Source organism: Halichoerus grypus, chromosome X (genome assembly GCF_964656455.1).
Source record: "Halichoerus grypus chromosome X, mHalGry1.hap1.1, whole genome shotgun sequence".
In the NCBI taxonomy this organism is placed as follows: domain Eukaryota; kingdom Metazoa; phylum Chordata; class Mammalia; order Carnivora; family Phocidae; genus Halichoerus; species Halichoerus grypus.
Genome location: NC_135727.1, coordinates 116,027,635 through 116,048,448, shown reverse-complemented (window position 1 = coordinate 116,048,448; position 20,814 = coordinate 116,027,635). Strand labels below are relative to the sequence as shown.

The following is a 20,814-nucleotide window of genomic DNA, read 5'->3' as shown; positions in this document are numbered from 1 at the left end:
GACAGGTCATCCCTGTTTCCTTGGCTTATACGGGCTTTTTAGGATGAGTAAGAAAGGAGACGCCCTGTTTTTAATGTTTGCTATTTATAGTAAGGTATTTAAGTTACTTTTAAAGAAATAAAGGGAGATGCATGCTAACTACTGGCAACTTAAATATTGTGTTCCCTGAAAATCTAATGTATGGAAAGAAACCAATCTATTTGAGTTTATCCATAATATGACTGCATGATAATACAATTTCATAGCAGATATTATGTGCTTGGCCTTTTATCATTTAATTCTCACTACTAACCTCTGAGGTCAGGACTATTATTTTATCATTACTTATTTCCAGAATTATATGCTAGGCACTGTGCTACTAGCTCAATGCTGAGACATGGTACAAAGCATGTCCCTTGTACTCATGGAAAGAACACATAGTCTAGGGGAGGAGATAGCCAATAAACAAACAATTACACAAATGAAAAACTGCAATTGTGGTGAGTGCTGTGAAGAGGTATATAATGTTCTGACAGGGTAAAATAGAGGAATATGACTTAGCATGGCAGAGAAGACTTCTTTGAGATCATAAGCATGAGAGGCGCTAATAAGATGAGGAAAGAGTGTGGCGGGGTGTTTCACCCAGAGGGAAGCGCATGTGCAAAGGCTTTCTAGTGGGATGGAGCCAGGGGCTTAAGGACTGAAAAAAAGGGCCAATGTAGCCAGAACACAGACAGTGAAAAATATATGAAGTGATGTTGTTCAGGTAGCTAGGCACCAGAACAAGGGGCTTCTCAGCCGTCTTAAGAGTATGTCTTTATCCTAAAGGCTAAAGGAAGCTACTGAAGTATAAGATTAGCTCTTGTTGGCTGTTATGTAAATAGTGGCTTAAGGAAAGAATAAATTTGGGAGTCCCAGTTAGGAGCCTCCTTCAATAGGCCAAGGAGAAATGGGGGTGGCACAGGCTAGAGGAGTGGTAGTGGAGAAGGAGAGGACAGGCATGATTTGAGAAATCTTTACTAAATCAATAGGACTTGCCGATAGTTCAGATTGGTGGGGAGAGGCAAGCAGAAAAGGTGGGCAGTAGAAGGATATGTCAAAAATGCCTCCCAAGTTTCTATTTGCTTAACTGGATGCCATTCACAGTTGCAGAGAAAAATGAAACAGGACAGGTTGGGGTGGGGCAGGGGAAAATCATGACTTTGGTTGTAGACATGTTGAGTTTAAACTGCCTTTGAATCATGTGAGGAGAACAAAATATGCAGCTGGACATAAGAGTTCAGAGCTTAGAGGCACGATCTAGATTGGAGAGAGAAATCTGTCAGGACAGCTGTATGTGGGTTATAATTAAGATAGTGGGCATAGAGAAAATAATTAGTAGGGAGTATAAAGTGAGGAGAAGGCAGCCTAGAATGGAACCTTGAGGAATTTCAATACTTAATGACTGGCTGGAAGAGGAAAATGGGGCTTGAAGAGGTTAAGTAACTTGTTCAAGCACATGTAACAAGTAAGTAGAAGAAAAAAAAATCAAATCCATGTCTGGCTGACCTAGAGCCCAAAGTTGCAGCCATTATATTCTACTGCCTCCTTAACCAATATTTGAAATAAAAGCATCACTTTGGGTTTAAAGGAGGTTAACAGCTGTAATAAATTACCTATATTAGCCAAGAATTGATAAACAGTCCCCCTAAAATACACAAGGGAGCTAAAGTGGTGTTGTTTTGAAGCTTGCAAACCATATTATCTTCAGATGTTTCCTCACAGGGAGGTGGTAAGCAAGCATTGCAATGTGAAAGTTGAATGCAATCTCAGAATCTTCCTCTTACTGAGAAACGTAATAGTTAGATCAAATAACAGTAATCATAATGCTGTACTTCTCAAAATGAAGGACAGAAAGTGCTCCTGAGGTATGCAGCAGGGGAACAAGGAATATTTGAAGAAAAATGATGAAGATGTTGCATCTCCAGGAGCAATTTTAGTTGGTGGCTTTGGGAAACGTTTTTGATATTAAATACAAACATGGATATCATTGACTAGAATCTAACCTTTGCATTCTTATTTATTTATTTTTAAAAATATTTACTTGTCAGAGAGAGAGAGAGAGTGAGAGAATATGTGGGAGCACAAGCAGGGGGAGTGGCAGGCAGAGGGAGAAGCAGGCTCTCCGCTGAGCAATGAGCCCGACCTGGGACTTGATCCCAGGATCCTGGGATCATGATCTCAGCTGAAGGCAGATGCTTAACCGACTGAGCCACCCAGGCATCCCCTTTATATTCATTTTAAAGACGAGCTGTAAGTCTCCAAAATTTTATACTCATAGTGGTAATCCACCACCCCCCAATTCCTTTGGAGTAGGCATTCACTTCCTGCTGGTATTAGGGATATTATGAAGGAAAGATTGAGATATACTGTTATAATGTATCTGGCAACATCACCTTCCAAATCTACACGAGGACTCAAAAAGAGTATCAAAAAGTGTATGAGGGGATTTTTTTTTTTATTTTGAATCATTTGCAAAGTGCAATTAAGAGAAGTCACATGGTCTTGAAGATAAAATAAATATGAAGTGATTATTGTCAATTTATGAAAATTTCCAGTGTACTTTTGAATGACTTTATTCACTTTCTCACACTACTGATAGTGAGAAATGTAAGAACAGAGAAACACTGCTTGTACGGAGATTGGTAGTATTTCATTAAATATTTCCATTCTCCATCTGTATGAAATACACACAAAGAAACAACTTTTTAAAAACACACACTCATGACTTACCTTTCCAAATGATCCCTGCCCTAATACTTTTAAAAGTTCAAATTGGGAAGGATCTGCCTTTTCATGTCCTTCCTTTACATGATGTGTGATTGCAATTTCTTTGATACTGCCTTCTTCCTGTTGAAGCAAATATAAAGGGAGAAAAGAGAGTTAGAGATACTTTCTCCAGCTATAAATCAAGAAATATAAATTTAGCATATCATATTAGAAATCCTCAAATTATTATTTATTTTCTTAAAGTAAGCTCTACGTCCAACTTGAACTCATGACCCCCAAGATCAAGAGCTGCATGCTCTACCAACTGAGCCAGCCACGTGACCCCAGGAATATACTTTCAAGTTAAATGTCAGAGAGAATGATACCAGCCCACTGCATAGACCAATTTAACCTCTACTTAACATTAGCACTGAGTATTTCCAAGTCTTCATTCTTCCTATTGGAGATAATTAGAATAGTTTCATGGGGTGAGGGCAGAGGGTGTAAAGAAGTCTGAAAACACAACAGAGTAATCTGCTGTGCTCTGACAAGTGCTTGTATTAGGTAAAACCAATGCTACACACACACACACACACACACACACACACACACACACACACACCGTATTTATTAGGGAGTGGGGTTGAAAAATATTCCAAGGCAAACATGGAGATTTCTACCCTCAGCAAGGCCATTTGGATCAGTATGCTGAAATTTATTCTGTTGGAAATATGTAAGTTACTTTCTGTTTCTAGGACTACTTGAGATCTAAGGGAGAAAGATATAACTCTAAAACACAAAATCAAAAAAGATTTAAACATTTGAAATGGAGGATTAGACACAAGAAAAAAGTTACTACCCAGCATAATGGAACAGTGGAAGGTCTTAGTGTTAAGGGAAGGATTGTTAGACAGTGGATGCTTCAGTATATCTGAGGGAAGGCGTCAGAAAGGGAGAAAGGTTGAAAATATATGTATGTATACACAGAATTTCAATTACTTATTCACTCTGGGATTAGCAGATATTTAATCAAGACATGTACTATGTTACAGCCAAAAACTACAATAAAACAAAACCCAACAAAACCAGAAATATAAGCCAGTCAAAGACTATTTTTCTTTTTTTGCCTATAATGTTTTTTCCTAGTGCCTAAGTATTATTAATAGAATCGAAATGTGTTGTACACAAATAATTCATTGTTTTTATTATTGTTGTGTTCCATATGCATGTTTGAGCTCAATTAGCATTTTCTGAGATAGAATGTTGGCTATATATGGAATTACAAAGATTTCTCAAAAAGATATACTGGTATACTAATGTGGCAGGTTTTGAAAATGAGCAGTAAAAGGAAGAAAAGCTCTTATAGGACAAGAAAGGAATCTAGGCCCACTATTTTAATTCTGTAAGACAGAGTTTGTAGACTGTGCTAATACTTAGGCAGCTTCATCATTTTGGATGCTCTCAGAACTGTGGCAACAATAAAACAATCCCCTAATATGGTTTAGTCCTTTATTTTGTAATTTCACATGCACTATCTCCTTTATTTTTCACAACCATCCTGTGCAGTAGGTGTTAGCGTAGAATCAAGCATTACTTGACTCTGAGACTCTACCCCCCCTTCCTGTGCACCCCTTCTCTGCAAATGAGACTGGTGTATAGGGGCTCAAGAGTGATAGCTATTTGTAGCTACATTAGGAAAGGCAGGAAGCAAATTACCAAATTCTTCTAAGAAAATTTTCAAAGAACAATGTATGTGTGGAACTGATTAAAACCCAGCAAATATTTATTAAGCACCTACCATGTACCAAGCCTGGTTAGGTGCTTTTTCACCTTTTATCTTATATTTATTGCTTCATAACAAATCTTTCACTACATATCAATGTTAGAGAGGGCTGATAACAACAGGGTGGAGTATACCTCAGAGCAAGCAAAAACATCTCAGAATACTCTACAGACTCCCCCATTCATCACTAGAAATTTGACAGATCTTTTAAAGGCTAAATGGTTTGAATACAGATTGAAGTTTAAAGCGATTAAGTAAAGATCACAAGCGAATAACTGGCAGATTTATGGATCAATTCCAGGTTCCGACTTCTAATGACTTCTAAAACAAGGCTCATAGCATTACACCATACTGAGACTGTCATAGGCTTCTGTGGTTCCCCATCCAAGATCAATGACAGGAACATACACACTTACTCCCTTGATCCTTGTAACTGGTCTGTTTCTCTTGGGTCAGTTAGCTACAGTGATTAGAGAAATGTCTCTGAACTTTTAGTAGCATATCCTCATCAGTTAAAAAAAACCTCTGTTTTGTGTATTTGTACATTTATTGGCTTAAAAATTATATATACTTTTTGTATTACTAAATTATATACATTATACATGGAAATGAAATTATAAAGAAGTTCTCCTCTTTCTTTTCTGTAACCCATAGTGCTGTCACATTGCACTTTAAAGACTAGTAGATTACAGATTTAAACTCAAAAGGCCAAGGTCATGGGTTGGATTCTAGCATGTGCCAGTCAGCCTACTATGGAAAAAACTATCTGTTCAAGAGCCTAACTGGAATCTAACAGCCATTTATGCCTTTAAATTATGAGGCTGTGAAGAAGTATACTCTATAACATTCCAAATGTCTTATCAGTTTTCTTTCTTGGGTAAGTGGGATGTAATTTTAGGCTGCAATATTGTTTCATCTTTTATTTCATAAAAATACTATAATTATGTGTCACAAAGATGCAACACAGGCAGGGAAGGATCACTGAATTATAAATGTTTTGCATTCTGCAGCAGGCATATAGGATCAAGTCTTACTCTCATAATGAGAGCTACAATCAGGTCATGGGTCTCAAAATAAACAGCAGTAACTATTCAAGAAAGATTTTGTCTTGGATGACTACTCTTCCTTTCCTCTCATGTCAAACAAGTTACCAAAAAACACAGAATCTCCCTTTGAACCCTTCATTCAACAAACATACACTAAAACATCTACTGTGTATCAAACATGGAAATGGGAATACCCTTCTTTCTTTCTTTTTTTCCCCCCCTATTTCCAATAGCATCACCCAGGAACAATTCTTCATTACCTTTCCTGTGGAAAACTGAAACTAGCTTGGTTACTCATAATGCCCCTTTGTGCCACTGCCAGTCCACTTCAACCTCCCAACAAATTCATTTTTTTTTAAGATTTTATTTATTTATTTGACAGAGAGAGAGAGAGCGAGAGTGAGCACAAGCAGGGGGAGTGTCAGGCAGAGGGAGAGGGAGAAGCAGGCTCCCCACTGGGCAGGGAGCCCGAAGTGAGACTCGATCCCAGGACCCTGGGATCATGACCTGAGCCGCAGGCAGACGCTTAATGACTGAGCCACCCAGGTGCTCAACAAATTCATTTCCTGAAAGGAGATAGCTCCAGTCATATGACCAGACTGCCCAAAAACTCCTGTAAATTTTCCTAAATTAAATGTACTGCTTCACCTTGGCATGTAAGACCCTCTACAATATGGCTGCACTTAGTTTTATGGTATTATCTCCCAACATTGCCTTACACATAATCTTTTGTCAACCTGGGTTATTTCTTGTTCCTTAAACTTTTTGTTTTTAAAATTAAATATGTGCACATGGATGACAAATCAAATAGTGACAAAATACCCTATGATGAAATGCAAGTCTCCTCTCACCCCCATACCTAGGCTTTTAAAAAAAGTTAGTTCCTTTTGCACTTACATTGGTAATTTCTTGGTTTATTAAGACAATGCCTGCTGATTTAAAAATAAGATGAAGGATTCACTCATACCCCTTTCATCATCTTCTTCCCCACTATTTGATAATTATATTACTGTTTACATAAATTTCTCATCTTTTCTATTAGTTTTGGATAGAATCCTAACTCCTCACTTAGTTTTGTTGTTTTTCAAGATTTATTTATTTGAGAAACAGGGAGAGTGTGCAAGGGGGGAGGGGCACAGGCAGAGGGAGAGAGAGAATCTCAAGCAGACTCCCCCCTACCCCAGCACAGAGCCCAATGCGAGGCTTGATCTCATGACCCTGAGATCATGACCTGAGCTGAAACCAAGAGTTGGAAACAACCTATTGAGCCACTCAGGCACCCCCTAACTGCTCACTTTATAAAAGGAGGTTAATAGTGCCTGTACTGGGACGCCTGGGTGGCTCAGTCAGTTGTCTCTGCCTTTGGTTCAGGTCATGATCCTGGGTCTTGGGCTTGAGTACCGTATCAGGCTCCTTGCTCAGCGAGGAGGCTGCTTCTCCCTCTGCCTGCCGCTCCCCCTGCTTGTGCTCTCTTGCTGTCTGACAAATAAACGAGTAAAAAAAAAAAATCTTAAAAAAAAATAGTGCCTGTACATTTTTTCTCTGAAACTTCCCTAACCTGCTAGCTATATTTTTACGTTATTAATATTGAGAAAATTAACATTCTCTCCTGTAACCACAACCAAACCCTTCATACTGTCTCCACAGCCTGATTTTAAAAGCAAAAGGCCCATACATCAGCATTCACATTTTTATGACAATATATTGTTTAAATGCAGGCTAGAAAGTACATTAAATTTCCTTTTATATGGGCCCATAGCAGTGACTTCCAAGACAATCCGAGGGGACTTAAAAAAACCAAACTAAAACAATACTTCATCAAATGCTTAAATTCATGATACATTTTACTTTGAGTTCTATTGGGACCACGAATTTTTTACATGTTTTTCTTTTTTTCCTGTTTCTAACAGCCCCATCATTCCTGGCGGGAGGGAAAGGTTAATCTGACCATTAGTCTTAATTTTTCCTTAACCCTTTACCATACTTCCCATTCTTCTGAGAGCCCTCTCTTACCCTCCCATCAGGAATGATTGGTCTCTAGGCCTTGCTGCACAGCTATTACCTCCAGATATCTCTTCAGGGCTTTCCTGGTCGAACCCACTCTTCTCAGTTTCCCATATCATTCTCTTTCTTAGATTACTCCCTTGTAACTTCCTAAGAAAGGTAATGTGGAAAAAAAAATTTCTGAACCTTGCACATCCGAAGATGCCTATTTTGTCTTCATATTTGTATAGTTTGGCTTGGTACCAAATTATAGAATAAAAACAATCTGGCCTCGGGGGTGGCTGGGTGGCTCAGTCTTTAAGCGTCTGCCTTTGGCTCAGGTCATGATCTCAGGGTCCTGGGATCGAGTCCCACATTGGGCTCCTTGCTCAGGGGAGAGTCTGCTTCTCCCTCTCCCACTCCCCCTGCTTGTGTTTCTTCTCTCGCTGTGTCTCTCTCTATCAAATAAATAAATAAAATCTTAAAAAAAATAAAAAAAATAAAAACAATCTGGCCTCGAACAATTGATGCTAATGGTCCATTGCCCTCTAGCAGCCAGGACTGCTACTGAGATGGGTGATGCTAGCCTGATACACATTTTTGGGAAGGTGGATTGTTTTCTTTCCAGAAGCTTTAAGAATTTTCTCTATCCTTGTACTTCTGAAATTCCACACTAGTGAGATAAATATGGGTCTTCTTTCCTTTAGAATGCTAGATGGTTGGTGAGCCTTTATAATTTAAAGATCTGAATTCTTTGCCTCTGGGGGAATTCTAACATTTTTTTTTTTGATAAATTTCCTTCCATCAATTTTTCAGGGTTTGTCTTTGTGCAACTCCTCTATTAGTTAGGTATTGTATGTCTGGAATTGAATCCTGTATGTCACTTATCTTTTTTCTCCTATTTTCCGAGAGACTTCCTTGGTTTTATTTTCCCACCCTCATACTGAATTTCTTATTCTGGCAAATCTTATTTTAAAATAAATTTGCAAGTGCTCCTTTTGTCAATGTTTCTTAAAAAAAAAAAAATAGCAACTTCCTCCACTCCCTACCCTCTTACCCCAAGAGGGATGCAATCATTCCAAACCTCTTTAGGATATAAACTAGAATTTCAAAAGTCTTTTTCTACATCGGGGCTCAGAAAGTGCAAAACAGTGTGCTTGGGGGTGGAGAGAAAAGATCGAGGCCTATGGCCCAAGTTCTAAAGACCTGTCACTGTTTTATCTTCAACACATTTTTTTGTTCCTTCCAAGTTTAAATTTTTACTAGTCACATTAGCAAGCTACCTTCTATCTACTTTTATGTTATACGGCCATAGCAGTATAATAGGCAAAATACCCTTGGTTGGTATCTTAATGCCCAGAATGTGCTTAATGTCACCAGTTTTTCCAAGTTATGGGACCATGGGCATTTTAGAAATGAATTTGAGGTTCAACTAGGACATAATATTAATGCTTGGGCAATCTTGGACAACAGGTAGAAAAGCAACAATGTGCTCTTCTAGCTCATACCTAGAATCTAATGAGATGGATGCAGAGAGGAATATCAAATTTCCAAAGGCACTGATAATCCAAGCACACACATTTGCATGTGACAAACATATCATGTGAATAAATCACCTGTAACTGAAATAAATCTGTCACATGGAAACACAGAACTACAGTTTGACCGTTTGTAAAACTGTGTTTTTGCCTGTAAGCACACAGTAAAGCAACTATAATTTTATGGAAAAAGAATTTTGTCAATGAAGTTGAGTACAGATTTAAGTTATATCCATTATTCCCCTGTGAGGTTCACATATTTTTACATTCTCTGGTACAAGTATATTTTAAATTATACATGGATAGCTGCCCATTCATCATCATGAAAAACTTACACTGTGTATTTCTAAAACTTATGGTAAATTCTGTATTTTATTTTTACAAAGTCTATGTTTATTTGATAAGTAAAGTTCTAGCTGTAGGTAAAAGTGTGAGGCTGGCGGCTGGTCTCCATCACAACCCTGTATCATCTGTCTACAACCCCATCACTTTCAGGTATTTCCCACCCCCAGCCTAGATGTTCAATACCCTGAAGCTATATATGGGAATTCATTCATTCATCCATTTAAATATTTATTTATTGAGTACCTAATACATGCCAAGCACTCTTCTAGATGCCTGAGATATATAATAAATGGAATAGACCTAAAATCTCTGGCGTTTGGGGGAGAAAACAAACAGTAATAATAGGTATATTCATGTTAGAACAAGATAAATACCATGGGAAAAAGATACTAAGTCGGGTAAGAGGAATCAGAAGTGCAGGGATAAAAAGGAGAGCTTACAATTTTAAATAAAACCATCACTGCAGGTTTTACTGAAAAAGTGCTATTTGAGTAAAGACCAGAAAGACGTGATGGAGTCAACCATCTGGGGGAAGAGCATTTCAAGCAGAGACAAGCCAGTGCAAAGGCCAGTGTGGGAGCACACATGGAGATCAGTGTTTGGATCAGAGAGGAAGAGAAGAACAGGTCCAAGAGGGGACTAAAACTTAGGAGACTCTGGTGCTTCTGCTTCTTCCTAACTGCCTGGTTCTAATGGAAATGTTTCTGATCTGTAACATATTCTCTTAGGCCCATTCCTTTTTGTTAGAAGGCAATTGAGATTATGAACCAGGTAGTGTGCTAGGTATTAGAGATACTAAGATAAAGAAGAGTATCTGCCCTCTAAGAATTTACTTAGGGTTTCAAAGATTTATTACTGGATAAATACTTGTTGAGATGTGACCCATGATAGAAAAAAAACAAGGTCAATTCAGTTAACAAATATATAATTTTAGGAATTCTATAAAGGATGTCATTTTAGACATCACAGAAAAATGGCAGAAGGAAATTCATGGGCAGGTGGATCTTTTGGTGTTCATCCAGTCACACAGAAAGCCACCTCATTTGCTTCCCAGGACCATCAAGAGGTCTGTAGGTTCCTTCTTAAATGGTCCTTAAGGTTCGCCCTTTAATGGAAAAAAAATTAACTTAATGTTTCCTTTTTAAGTTGAGAGGAAAAAGATACAATTTTCTTCTTAAAATGTAAAAGGATTAAAGAAAAGGAACAGAAAATGATGCTGTCTATTTGAGACAGAAAACCTAATATTGTAACACACTACCATTAAGTAAACAAACTGCGTGATATTAATTGATTTTAAAGAATGATTCAACTTTTGGCATTATGCCCTGACTTGTATACATAATTTCCTTTTTCCTGCCCTCCCTTGGGTCAGGAAGTGTGTTCTTAAGGCATTTGTATTTTCTAAATTGTTTTGAATGTCAGAAAATACGGATGAAACTTGAAGTAAATTATTTAAATGTTCCTTGGTAAAAACTAATAAATAAATCTTTTCTAACCATGGATATGTAACTATTTTTTGGCCTAACATAAAGAAGACCTTACAAATGAAAAATGTATACTTCATTTGCCTCTTGAATGTAATTCAAAATTCAAGTATTAATCTCTATACAGAAACCTAAGGTTCTATAACATACAGTTTTTAATTTTAAAAAGAGATGTTAAATTTTTAGATGATCAAGATACATAAAAATTTGGCTGGGATACATAATTAGGCTGGTTATTCAAGCCATGCTGAAAAAAAAAAAAAAACATTTTAAGGTATTCTGGATTACAATTTGACCAAATCCAATTTACTTATTTGCCAATGGATGATAAATATGCTCAGCATTTTTCATTTAACCAAGTTCTCTAAGCGTATTCCAAGCCAGCTTCTATGTTTGAGAAAACAGCATTGCTGTTCTCCAGACTAACATTCCTAATCACTGCTACAGAGAGCACAGTTTTCTCCTAATCGGGAATCCCAATCAAAAAATTAAATTCTCTTTAAAGAACAGCAGGATAGCACAATTCTCATGGCAAAATATCGAGTTAATTTGGCAGAATTTTAGATGAAACAAAATGCAAATTATCATTTGCTAAGCACATTTTAACAAAGTAATGCTTTGAAAACTGTGCCTATTCTTAGATAAAATTACTTAAAGTTACTTAAATACAGTTGGTTAAAAACTTCAAAATTTGAAAGGAATCAATTTCAACAAAAGTCTGACTTTAAGGTCTTGACTGTTTAAAACAATACATTCTCCAACCCATCAAAATATTGCTTACATTATAGTAATCTCCTAACTATCAATAAGTTCACAATTTTGTTCATGCCTGGTTTAATCCTGAAAGTTACTGTCATCTGCTTTATTATACAAAATTACAAACACAAGCAAAATAAAAACTACTCTACCACTAAAAAGCCAATGTAAAAATAAATTTACAAAATATACAATTGAAACGAATAATACACATAGGTGGCTTACTTTTAGCAAACAGAAATACTATCCCTTAAAAGTTCTTTAAAAACTGGTTTTGAATTTTGAAAAGCTTCTTAAAAGAACATATAAAATGAAATAATTGTTTAATTAGTATAATTATACTGAGCTCCAACTAAAACATTTTAGTTTTTACAGAAGTTGAACAAAGCTTACCTGTATAGAGCGAACACGAAAAGACAAAAATTTAAACATGGCTACGAAACCATGATGGTGATAAAAGAATTTCTGACCGTAAAACTTAGGTTGGAAAGGGAAGGCCAAGCCCCTGCAAAGTTTTCTCCTACCAGCTGTTCCGGCAATTAGAAAATTTCCTGTCAGGCGGGTCCTGAAATGCTAGAAAAAGAGTCCTGACAATTTTCCTGTGGTAAAAGAAAGGAGAAACGTAATGGCGAGGGCACTATGTAGCTGATAGGTAGGGAGGCCAGAACAGGAAACCAAAACAGATTTGCTGATAGCAAAATCCTGTTGAAACGTTCTTAACTCCTGGTTCCCAGGAACCTAGACAATTTTCACAACTAGTGAAATGAACATTATTTTTAGAATCCTGAGAAATGCCAGTATTTCTTAACTATATGACTCTTTAAAAGCAAATGAAACTAGTCAGCACTATTAAAATAGTAAGTCACTGATGCACATGTGAAATTTTACCCTTTGTAATGTTTATACACACACTCTAAAGGATAGTCTCAAGACTATTTTAAGGTTATATGTAGACAAGTCATGGGTGTTCCCTGTCAATGAGGCATTGTTTCATAACTATGGGAAGAAAATGACCACATGCAAGAAACTTTTTGATTGTGATATAAGGACAAATTCTTCCTGTCTTAAATGGAAGTAAATTATATTTAAATTCACATTGGTTATAGACATCAATTATCGGCCAGGTTAAAGACTTCAAGGTCTATAGCTAAAAATCCTAGTTGATAAAATCTAAGTTAAAAGAAAGACCAACCCCTGGGTTATTAGTGAGCAAAAGGAACACTTACTGATATAAGCCAAACTGGAAATGGAGAGGTTAAGTTACCGGACAATCCCTTACTCCATTTCATTCTCTAATAGCCTCTAGAAGTTCTTCTAAGGTATTTTTAATTTGGAAAATAGTTTTTAAAATATGCCAATAATCAAAATATGATCACAGAAATAGTGGCATTTAAACAAAACCCAAGGACAGAAACATCAAGAGCTGTGGGAAAATGCTCTACTTGATGTGTATTTAACCTATGTGGAAGCAACAAACACATCAATCATTAATATATATAACCTATACAAATTTAATGAAATAACTGAATTTTCAAAACCTGAAGACAATTTATCATATGATTTCACTCATATGTGGAATTTAAGAAACAACAGATGAACACAGGGGAAGGGAGGAAAAAATAAAATAAGACAAAATCAGAGAGGGAGACAAACCATAGGAGACTCTTAACTATAGGAAACAAACTGAGGGTTGCTGGAGGGGAGGTGGGTGGGGGATGGGATAACTGGGTGATGGGCATTAAGGAGGGCACTAGATGTAATGAGCACTGGGTGTTATATGCAATTGATGAATCACTAAACTCCACCTCTGAAACTAATAATACACTATATGTTAATTGATTAAAAAAAACAAAATAAAACACAAAACCTTAAGAGTCTTCAGAAAACACCAGAAATGATCAGCTAGTTTTCTGGATGAAGGAACCATGGTCAAGGCAGGCACATATTCGATGATGCAGCTATCTATAATGAGAGCTCAGTTCAGCACTACTTTACTGAGCAAACGTTAAGAGTGTCCATTAGGTGCTACACGTGCCATATGAAAGGCCAGGGCTCTTCCTGCCATATCAAATTTTTGCAGCTATGTTCTATAATGTTCTATATATGTTCCTGCTGCATTTACCTTTTATGGCAATATTTTATAAATGACCTAACAGAAGCTGAAGAATAAAAAAACTGCTCAATTTAAAAAATTACCTTACTTAACCAGGTACATTAGAATCAACTGGAACCTAAATAAATGTCCAAGATAAAATTTTGAATTCTGCTAGGGAATTGTGCAGTCCTCTTGATTAAAAATGCATGCCTCAATTTTTCAGCAAGGAAAGCACTTAAGAAAACTTCCATTAGAACATCAACCGTTCATCTCCCAGAAGGAATTATTTAAGTCTCCTTATAATGCTGCAAAAGGGCAGCATGGTTAGGACAACCACCTAACATAAAATTGCAGTCTGAACATGAGATGCCTTTTAAGACTGTCAAGAAGCAGCAAACAGCAATGGTTACTGCGCAACTGATTAAGACGTACAAAACAAATAGGATTGTCTCTGTATACAGCACTCATCAACTTTATTCAAGTAATACTTAAGAAGCAACCAAATAACCTTTTTTGAATTTAAAGGATTAGTTTGAATTGGCTTTAATGACTACTGATGCTCAGGTTAACAGTCACATTTTGTTGTGTGCTGTGCTTTTTAATATTAACACTAAGAAAATGAAGCAGTATTTCAGATATCAAAACCTAAAATAAGTCTGAGTTGAAATGATACCTAAATTAAAACAGTGTAGTACTGCTGTGTAAAAGATAAACAGAGTGTCAGAAAAGAATAAAAGAATAAATTTGACACTTTACATCTGACGGAATGTTAGGACATTTGGCTACCTGTCTGGGAAATGCAGAAGCCATAAAGGAAAATATTAGTATAGATTTGATTATAAAATTCAACTTCTCTATATCAAAAGGTACCATAAATAAAGTTTAAAAGACTGGTTCACATGATTGGAATCCCTTATAATCATATTACAACTCAGCACTAAGCAACAGCTTTATTTGGGTGTTAGTTGAGTCCTAACCAAAAATGAAAGCGCTTAAGGCCCTTTGGTACATTGCTTAAGACACTGATTACTGTTTAAGCACATGCCACTGCCCCTACCAGATTAATCTTCAGAACAGGCACCATACTTATCTTTGTATCCCCATAGCAAAGAGCATATAGTAGGAATTCAAATAATGGCTGCTTGAGTAAGAAGTATCATATGCTGAAATCTGAAATGGATACTACTTGTGTGGCTGTGTGCATGAAACTAGGTATTATTGTTTATATTTTTCCTGCTTCTTCTGACTTGCTTTAAATTTATCTTAATAAAATTTCAGCTAATCTTTCTTTATTCTTATATCTTACTAGTTTTAATGTTTATCTTATTCAAAAAGTAAATTTTATTATAAAAAGTATATATGTCCATTACAGAAAACTTGAACAATAAACAAGGAGAAAAACAAAGGAAAAAATCACTATTTTGGTGCTTATCTTTCTAGTCTTTTTCTGTATACACACACGTCCACACTTGAAGCATACTATACATATTATCACTTTTTTTCGGTAAAGGGCCAGACAGTAAATGTTTTTGGCTTTGCAGGCCATATGGTCTGTGTCAACTCTGCTACTGCAGTAGGAGAAGGAATGGGTGAGGCTTAATATATAGCCAGAATAATCTTAAAACAGAAATCAGACTGGGTCATGCCCCTACCTCAGATTCTTCAATGGTTTCCTGTCACAGAACAAAACCCAAATTTCTCAGTCTGTGGACCATAAAGCAGGCACTAACAAACACTACTTGATGATGACTTGGGAATATACTCACTAAATCATTCAGATACAATGTCAATATTTGGTTTTAGACATTATTTTATCATGTTAAGGTCAGATTACTTCCTCTTTACTAAAAGAGGAATGAATAGTCAATTTTATATAATGTCTTATTATCTATTAATATAGTCACTTAATTTATCTCCTTTGACCTAATGATTTGATAATGTAGATCAACAGATGTCCTGATATGTTTGTATTTCTGGGAAAAATCCATTGTTTTAATATATGTATTTGATTTGTAATCTTTTAAAAGGATTTTTGCATCTATATTCGTAAGTTAAACTGGCAGTTTCCTTTTGTGCGTTAACTTTCATTTTCAGGGCTATGCTAACTTTATAAAACAAACTAGAAGGCAATGTAAATTTTTTTCCTATGCTTTGGGACAATTTAAAGACTACAAGAATGATCTATTTCTTGAAAGTTTCAAAGATTTCTCCATGAAGTCACAGGGGCCTGGCACCGTAGTTGGAAGGCGGAGAGTTTAACGCCTTAAATTCCTCCCTTGTTATTGGTATATTCAGTTTTTCTATCCCTTCCTAAATGATATCTTTAGATTTTCCTAGAAAACCACATTTCAGCAAGACTTTTATGTTAGTATACAGTTACACTTAGTATTCTATGTTTTTAAACTTAAACTTAAGGAACATGTCAAGCATATCTAAAGTAGACAGATGAGTATAACAAACCCTCATGTACCTATCATTCACCTTTAACGATTACCAACTCACGGCCAGTCTTGCTTCATACACTCACTTCCCCCCATAACTAATTATTCCCATAATTCATTCCCATAATTAATTATTTTGAAGCAAATCCCAGATATTATATCATTTCACCTATAAATATTTCTGTTGTTAAGATGTTTTAAACTCTTTCCTATCTGTGGCTGTATCACATTTTGCTTTCCGAATGTTGTATATTTGCTTCCCCCTCCACCCCGTTTTCTCATTCACTGATTTTGGAATTTGTATTTAATTCCTTGTTCTTGCTCTCTAGAAGCTTACTTTGTAGTTCTTTTTCTAGCGTCTTTCACTGAAATAAATTCCTTTATTTGAATTCTCATTCATTAATAAATTTTTCTTTCTTTCAAGTATAATTCTAACAATATCATTTAACATACTATATTCTAAGCACTGTGCTTACATGAAATTATTTCAGTTAAATCTCACTACACTGAGATAAGTACTATTATCCATACTACAGATGCAGAAACTGAGGGGTAAAGAGAAGTTAAGGAACTTGTTGCTCAAGTTCATACTTTCTTGAAAGTCAGAATGGCTGTGATGTTGGTGGGAGCATAACCAGGCAAGTCTATCTGGGGAAGGAGTGTGTATTATGTATGGCCAGTGGCTGACTTAAGTCAGAAACCAGGAAGTGCTAAAACTTGTGATAAGACCCAGAAGACAGTATAGGGTCCATAGCAGAGTTCCTGAACACTTTTCTACAGCATACATTATATTTGTCTGGCAAAACCCCAACCCTGGTCAAACCCAATTATCAACCATTTTCTTAAGTCCATGAAAGCAGAACCATGCTGGAGAAAAGTCAACCCCTAGGATAGAAACTTAAAATGAACATGTTTTTTGAAATGAGTCCTTTGGATATGATTTTTTGTATGGATCAGTTTTTCAGGTACTGAAGGGTTTAATATCTAAGGGTTTCCATTTAAGTACAGAAGAATTATTCTCTAGCACACGTCCATCAGTAGATAATGTTGCAAAGTGCTAAAGTTCTATGGTTTTAACTTAGAGACAGGAAATATCACCAACCTTAAGCAAATGGTAGTGGCTTCCTAGAGCACTGAGATGGGTTCCTTCTAAGGTCCCGTCTCAATGACCCCTTGCACCATTTCCCACGAGCATGGAGAGAGGGCAAGGGGGCAGCTGTACCAATGCCCCAGGTAGGAATACTGCAGTAAGCAGTAATACATCCTAGGTAGTATTGCTTGTCAATCTAGCCACATTTTTTTTCCCCCTCATGTAAGTAAAGAGGTTACAACTTTCAATATATGACAGTATTTCAGATTGACTCAATAAACCAGTCATACTTGAACAGAACTTAATCAAATCAGTTTGCTCTCTTTCCATTTGTGTATCAGATCACTCAAACTGAAAAAATGTGTAGACTGCAGCAGAGGAGAGGCAATTTTGGATCAGAGGCACCATATGAGGTAGGCAAGCCATGAAAAAAGGGGGGAGATTTTATTTTTTTTAAAGCTCTTATGCATGGATGAAAGGGACACTAGGAAGTGAAAAAATAGCCCTGAAAGAGAGCCAAAAATGTAGCAAAGGGAAACCTTACATGTTTGGAAAATTTGCCAATTATACACATACTCGATTTAATGCCACCATGCAGTGCTAATTATAATGCTATTTATCTCAGAAATATTTTCCTAAGTGGTATATACTTACATGTACTAGATTATATTTTTCCCATGCTCTGAGTGCTAAAATATACTCTCAGCCAATGAGAGAACAACAGACAATACTCTACACAATTAATCAGTAAGTGCTGTCAATGTACCACTCCACAAATGTTCCCTGCCAATGAGAACTCTATTGTACTTTCCTGTGTTGAGTGGGTTTTTCACTGTCTATTGTCTACTACGCTAGGGCTTCTCCTTCTATAGTTTATTTTGTGTTGAATCCACGATGACTGCAAGAGGTGTGCAAGTATATGCAGGACTCATGGCTATGAGTATCACTTTGGATGTTCAAATGCAAGGTTTAAAGCAGCCTGAAGGAACCTTCAAGGAAATGGAGGAAATCAGTGGACAACTGGGAACTGGTGAAATTCCCTGGATACTGTGAAGGCCATCATACACATTACTGCAGCCTTAGGGTTACTATATGAACAATTGCTAGAGTAACGGCATGTGTGTAAGTGGAAGAAATTACTACTAAAGGCCTATCATGACTTCAGGGGATTTGTAAAGAATGCGGGCACTGTCAGTGTACTACCTGTGTCCTTCATGGAGTGCTGCTCCTTAACCTGGCATTTAAGGTCATCTATGAACTATCTTCACTATACCTTTATAAGCCATTTTTATCACTATTACTTTTAACAAGCTTTCTCTAATTCTTGACAATCACGCATGTGACCATGATACAAGAGCTACAAAAACTGAGTTGATAAATGCAGTGTTTAAGACTGTAGTCAGGGGCGCCTGGGTGGCTCAGTAGGTTAAGCAGCTGCCTTTGGCTCAGGTCATGATCCTGGAGTCTTGGGATCGAGCCCCACATCCGGCTCCCTGCTCAGCGGAGAGCCTGCTTCTCCCTCTCCATCTGCCTGCCACTCTGCCTACTTGTGCTCTCTCTCTCTCTGTCAAATAAATAAATAAAATCTTTAAAAAAAAAAGACTGTAGTCGTATAATATTTACAAAGTTGATGTCATAAATAATTGATGTATGCATGGTCACCAGAAATAAATAATAAGAGAAACAGAAGGGTCAAAGGACCAAGTTAAGAGAAAATTAACTCATTTCACAATTTTGTCTGAGGCCAGGCCTATTGCCAGCCACAAAATTACTGGATACCACCATAGTTCCTAAGAAGCATACTTTATCCCTGGTGAATAGTCTGAAAGAATAGGATCAGACTCTGGAAGAAAGAGGACAGGAAAATGAACACTTATTGGGTTCTTACTTTGTGCTAGGTACTTATTTATCTCCTTTAATTCTGAAGCCTCAGAAGAACCTTTGCCTGGTACTGTAAGAACCACTAAGAGAATTATTTCCCAACTAAGCAAGAAATAGCTTTAATGATGGTTCTTGGATGACTACAGAGATGTAAACAGTCAAGACTCCCTAATAGCTAAACTGTGGAAAGAGCCTAGATGTCCATCATCAGATGAATGGATAAAGAAGATATGGTATATACATATATATGTGTGTACACACACACACACAGACACACAGACACACAGACACACACACACACAGAGGAATATTATGTAGCCATCAAAAAAGTGAAATCTTGCCATTTGCAATGACGTGGATGGAACTAGAGGGTATTATGCTAAGGGAAATAAGTCAATCAGAGAAAGTATCATATGATCTCACTGATATGAGGATTTCGAGAAACAAGACAGACCATCATAGGGGAAGGGAGGGAAAAATGAAACAAGATGAAACCAGAGAGGGAGACAAACCATAAGAGACTCTTAATCTCAGGAAACAAACTGAGGGTTGCTGGAGTGGAGGGGGGTGGGAGGGACGGGGTGGGTGGGTGATGGACATTGGGGAGGGATGTACTATGGTGAGCGCTGTGAATTGTGTAAGACTGATGAATCACAGACCTGTACCCCTGAAACAAATAATACATTATATGTTAATTAAAAAAAAAAAGACTCCCTATTTCTTCAGCATGGATCATGCAGAACATGGAGTCCTCTAGCCAATTGAGAAAAGGGAAATTCCAGAGTCCAGGAAGATATCTTGGCTTAAGGTACTATATAGCACTCTTATCTTCTTTTTTTTTTTTTAAGATTTTATTTATTTATTTGACAGAGAGAGAGAGAGCACAGGTAGGCAGAACAGCAGGCAGAGGGAGAGGGAGAAGCAGACTCCCCGCTGAGCAAGGAGCCCGATGTGGGGCTCGATCCCAGGACCCTGGGATCATGACCTGAGCTGAAGGCAGACGCTTAACGACTGAGCCGCCCAGGCGCCCCAGCACTCCTATCTTCTGCTATAAAGGTAGTGTCTCCCCAGCTCCACCAGAATAAAGGCTAAAAATAATCAAGTCTCTCCAGCAGGGGAGGGAGCACAAACGACACCAGCTAGAACAAGTTAACTGGTGAAAAATTCAATGAATTATACATAAATATGGATTAATATGCAAACATCCCTGGGGGAGGGAGATAAAGGAAGGTGATGACTACCTGTTATATTCTGGTATGAAATCAATTTAATTGGATAAAGTTCTTATATTTTATGAGATACATGGAGAATATAAAAGTTTTTACTTCAGGTGAGTGAAGACAAGAAAGGATTGAACTTTTAAAAAGCCAGAATAAAGGAAAAGAGTATTAAAATTTCAGGAGATGGAAGAGAAGTGGATCTAGGATCTGGGAAGAAGGCAGAATGCAGGGCAAAGAACAAAGGGAAGAGAGAAGAGATGAGGTGTGAAGGAGGAAACAATCCAGCCAGAATGAAATGACTCTGCTACAAACAGAAACCAGGGGACATGTTCAAGATAAAACAGAGGGGGACATGTTCAAGATACAACACAGAGGCAGCTCCGTATGTCAAGAAGATCTGAGTGAAAGTATTTTATGTTTAGGAG

General features: G+C 37.0%; 1 protein-coding gene across 15 annotated transcripts in view; it reads right to left on the bottom strand.

Moving 5' to 3' along the window:
- RPS6KA3 (ribosomal protein S6 kinase A3) overlaps window positions 1-20,814 on the bottom strand; it is a 110,733-nt gene that overhangs the window by 49,990 nt on the left and 39,929 nt on the right. For 14 of the 15 annotated variants that reach the window (XM_078064477.1, XM_078064475.1, XM_078064476.1 and 11 more), the window contains one exon: window positions 2,752-2,868. In XM_078064477.1, the coding sequence (XP_077920603.1) occupies window positions 2,752-2,868 (117 nt within the window). Of the gene's footprint in view, window positions 1-2,751; window positions 2,869-12,055; window positions 12,262-20,814 lie in introns of all 15 variants that reach the window. The other variant, XM_078064490.1, reaches the window with a different exon arrangement.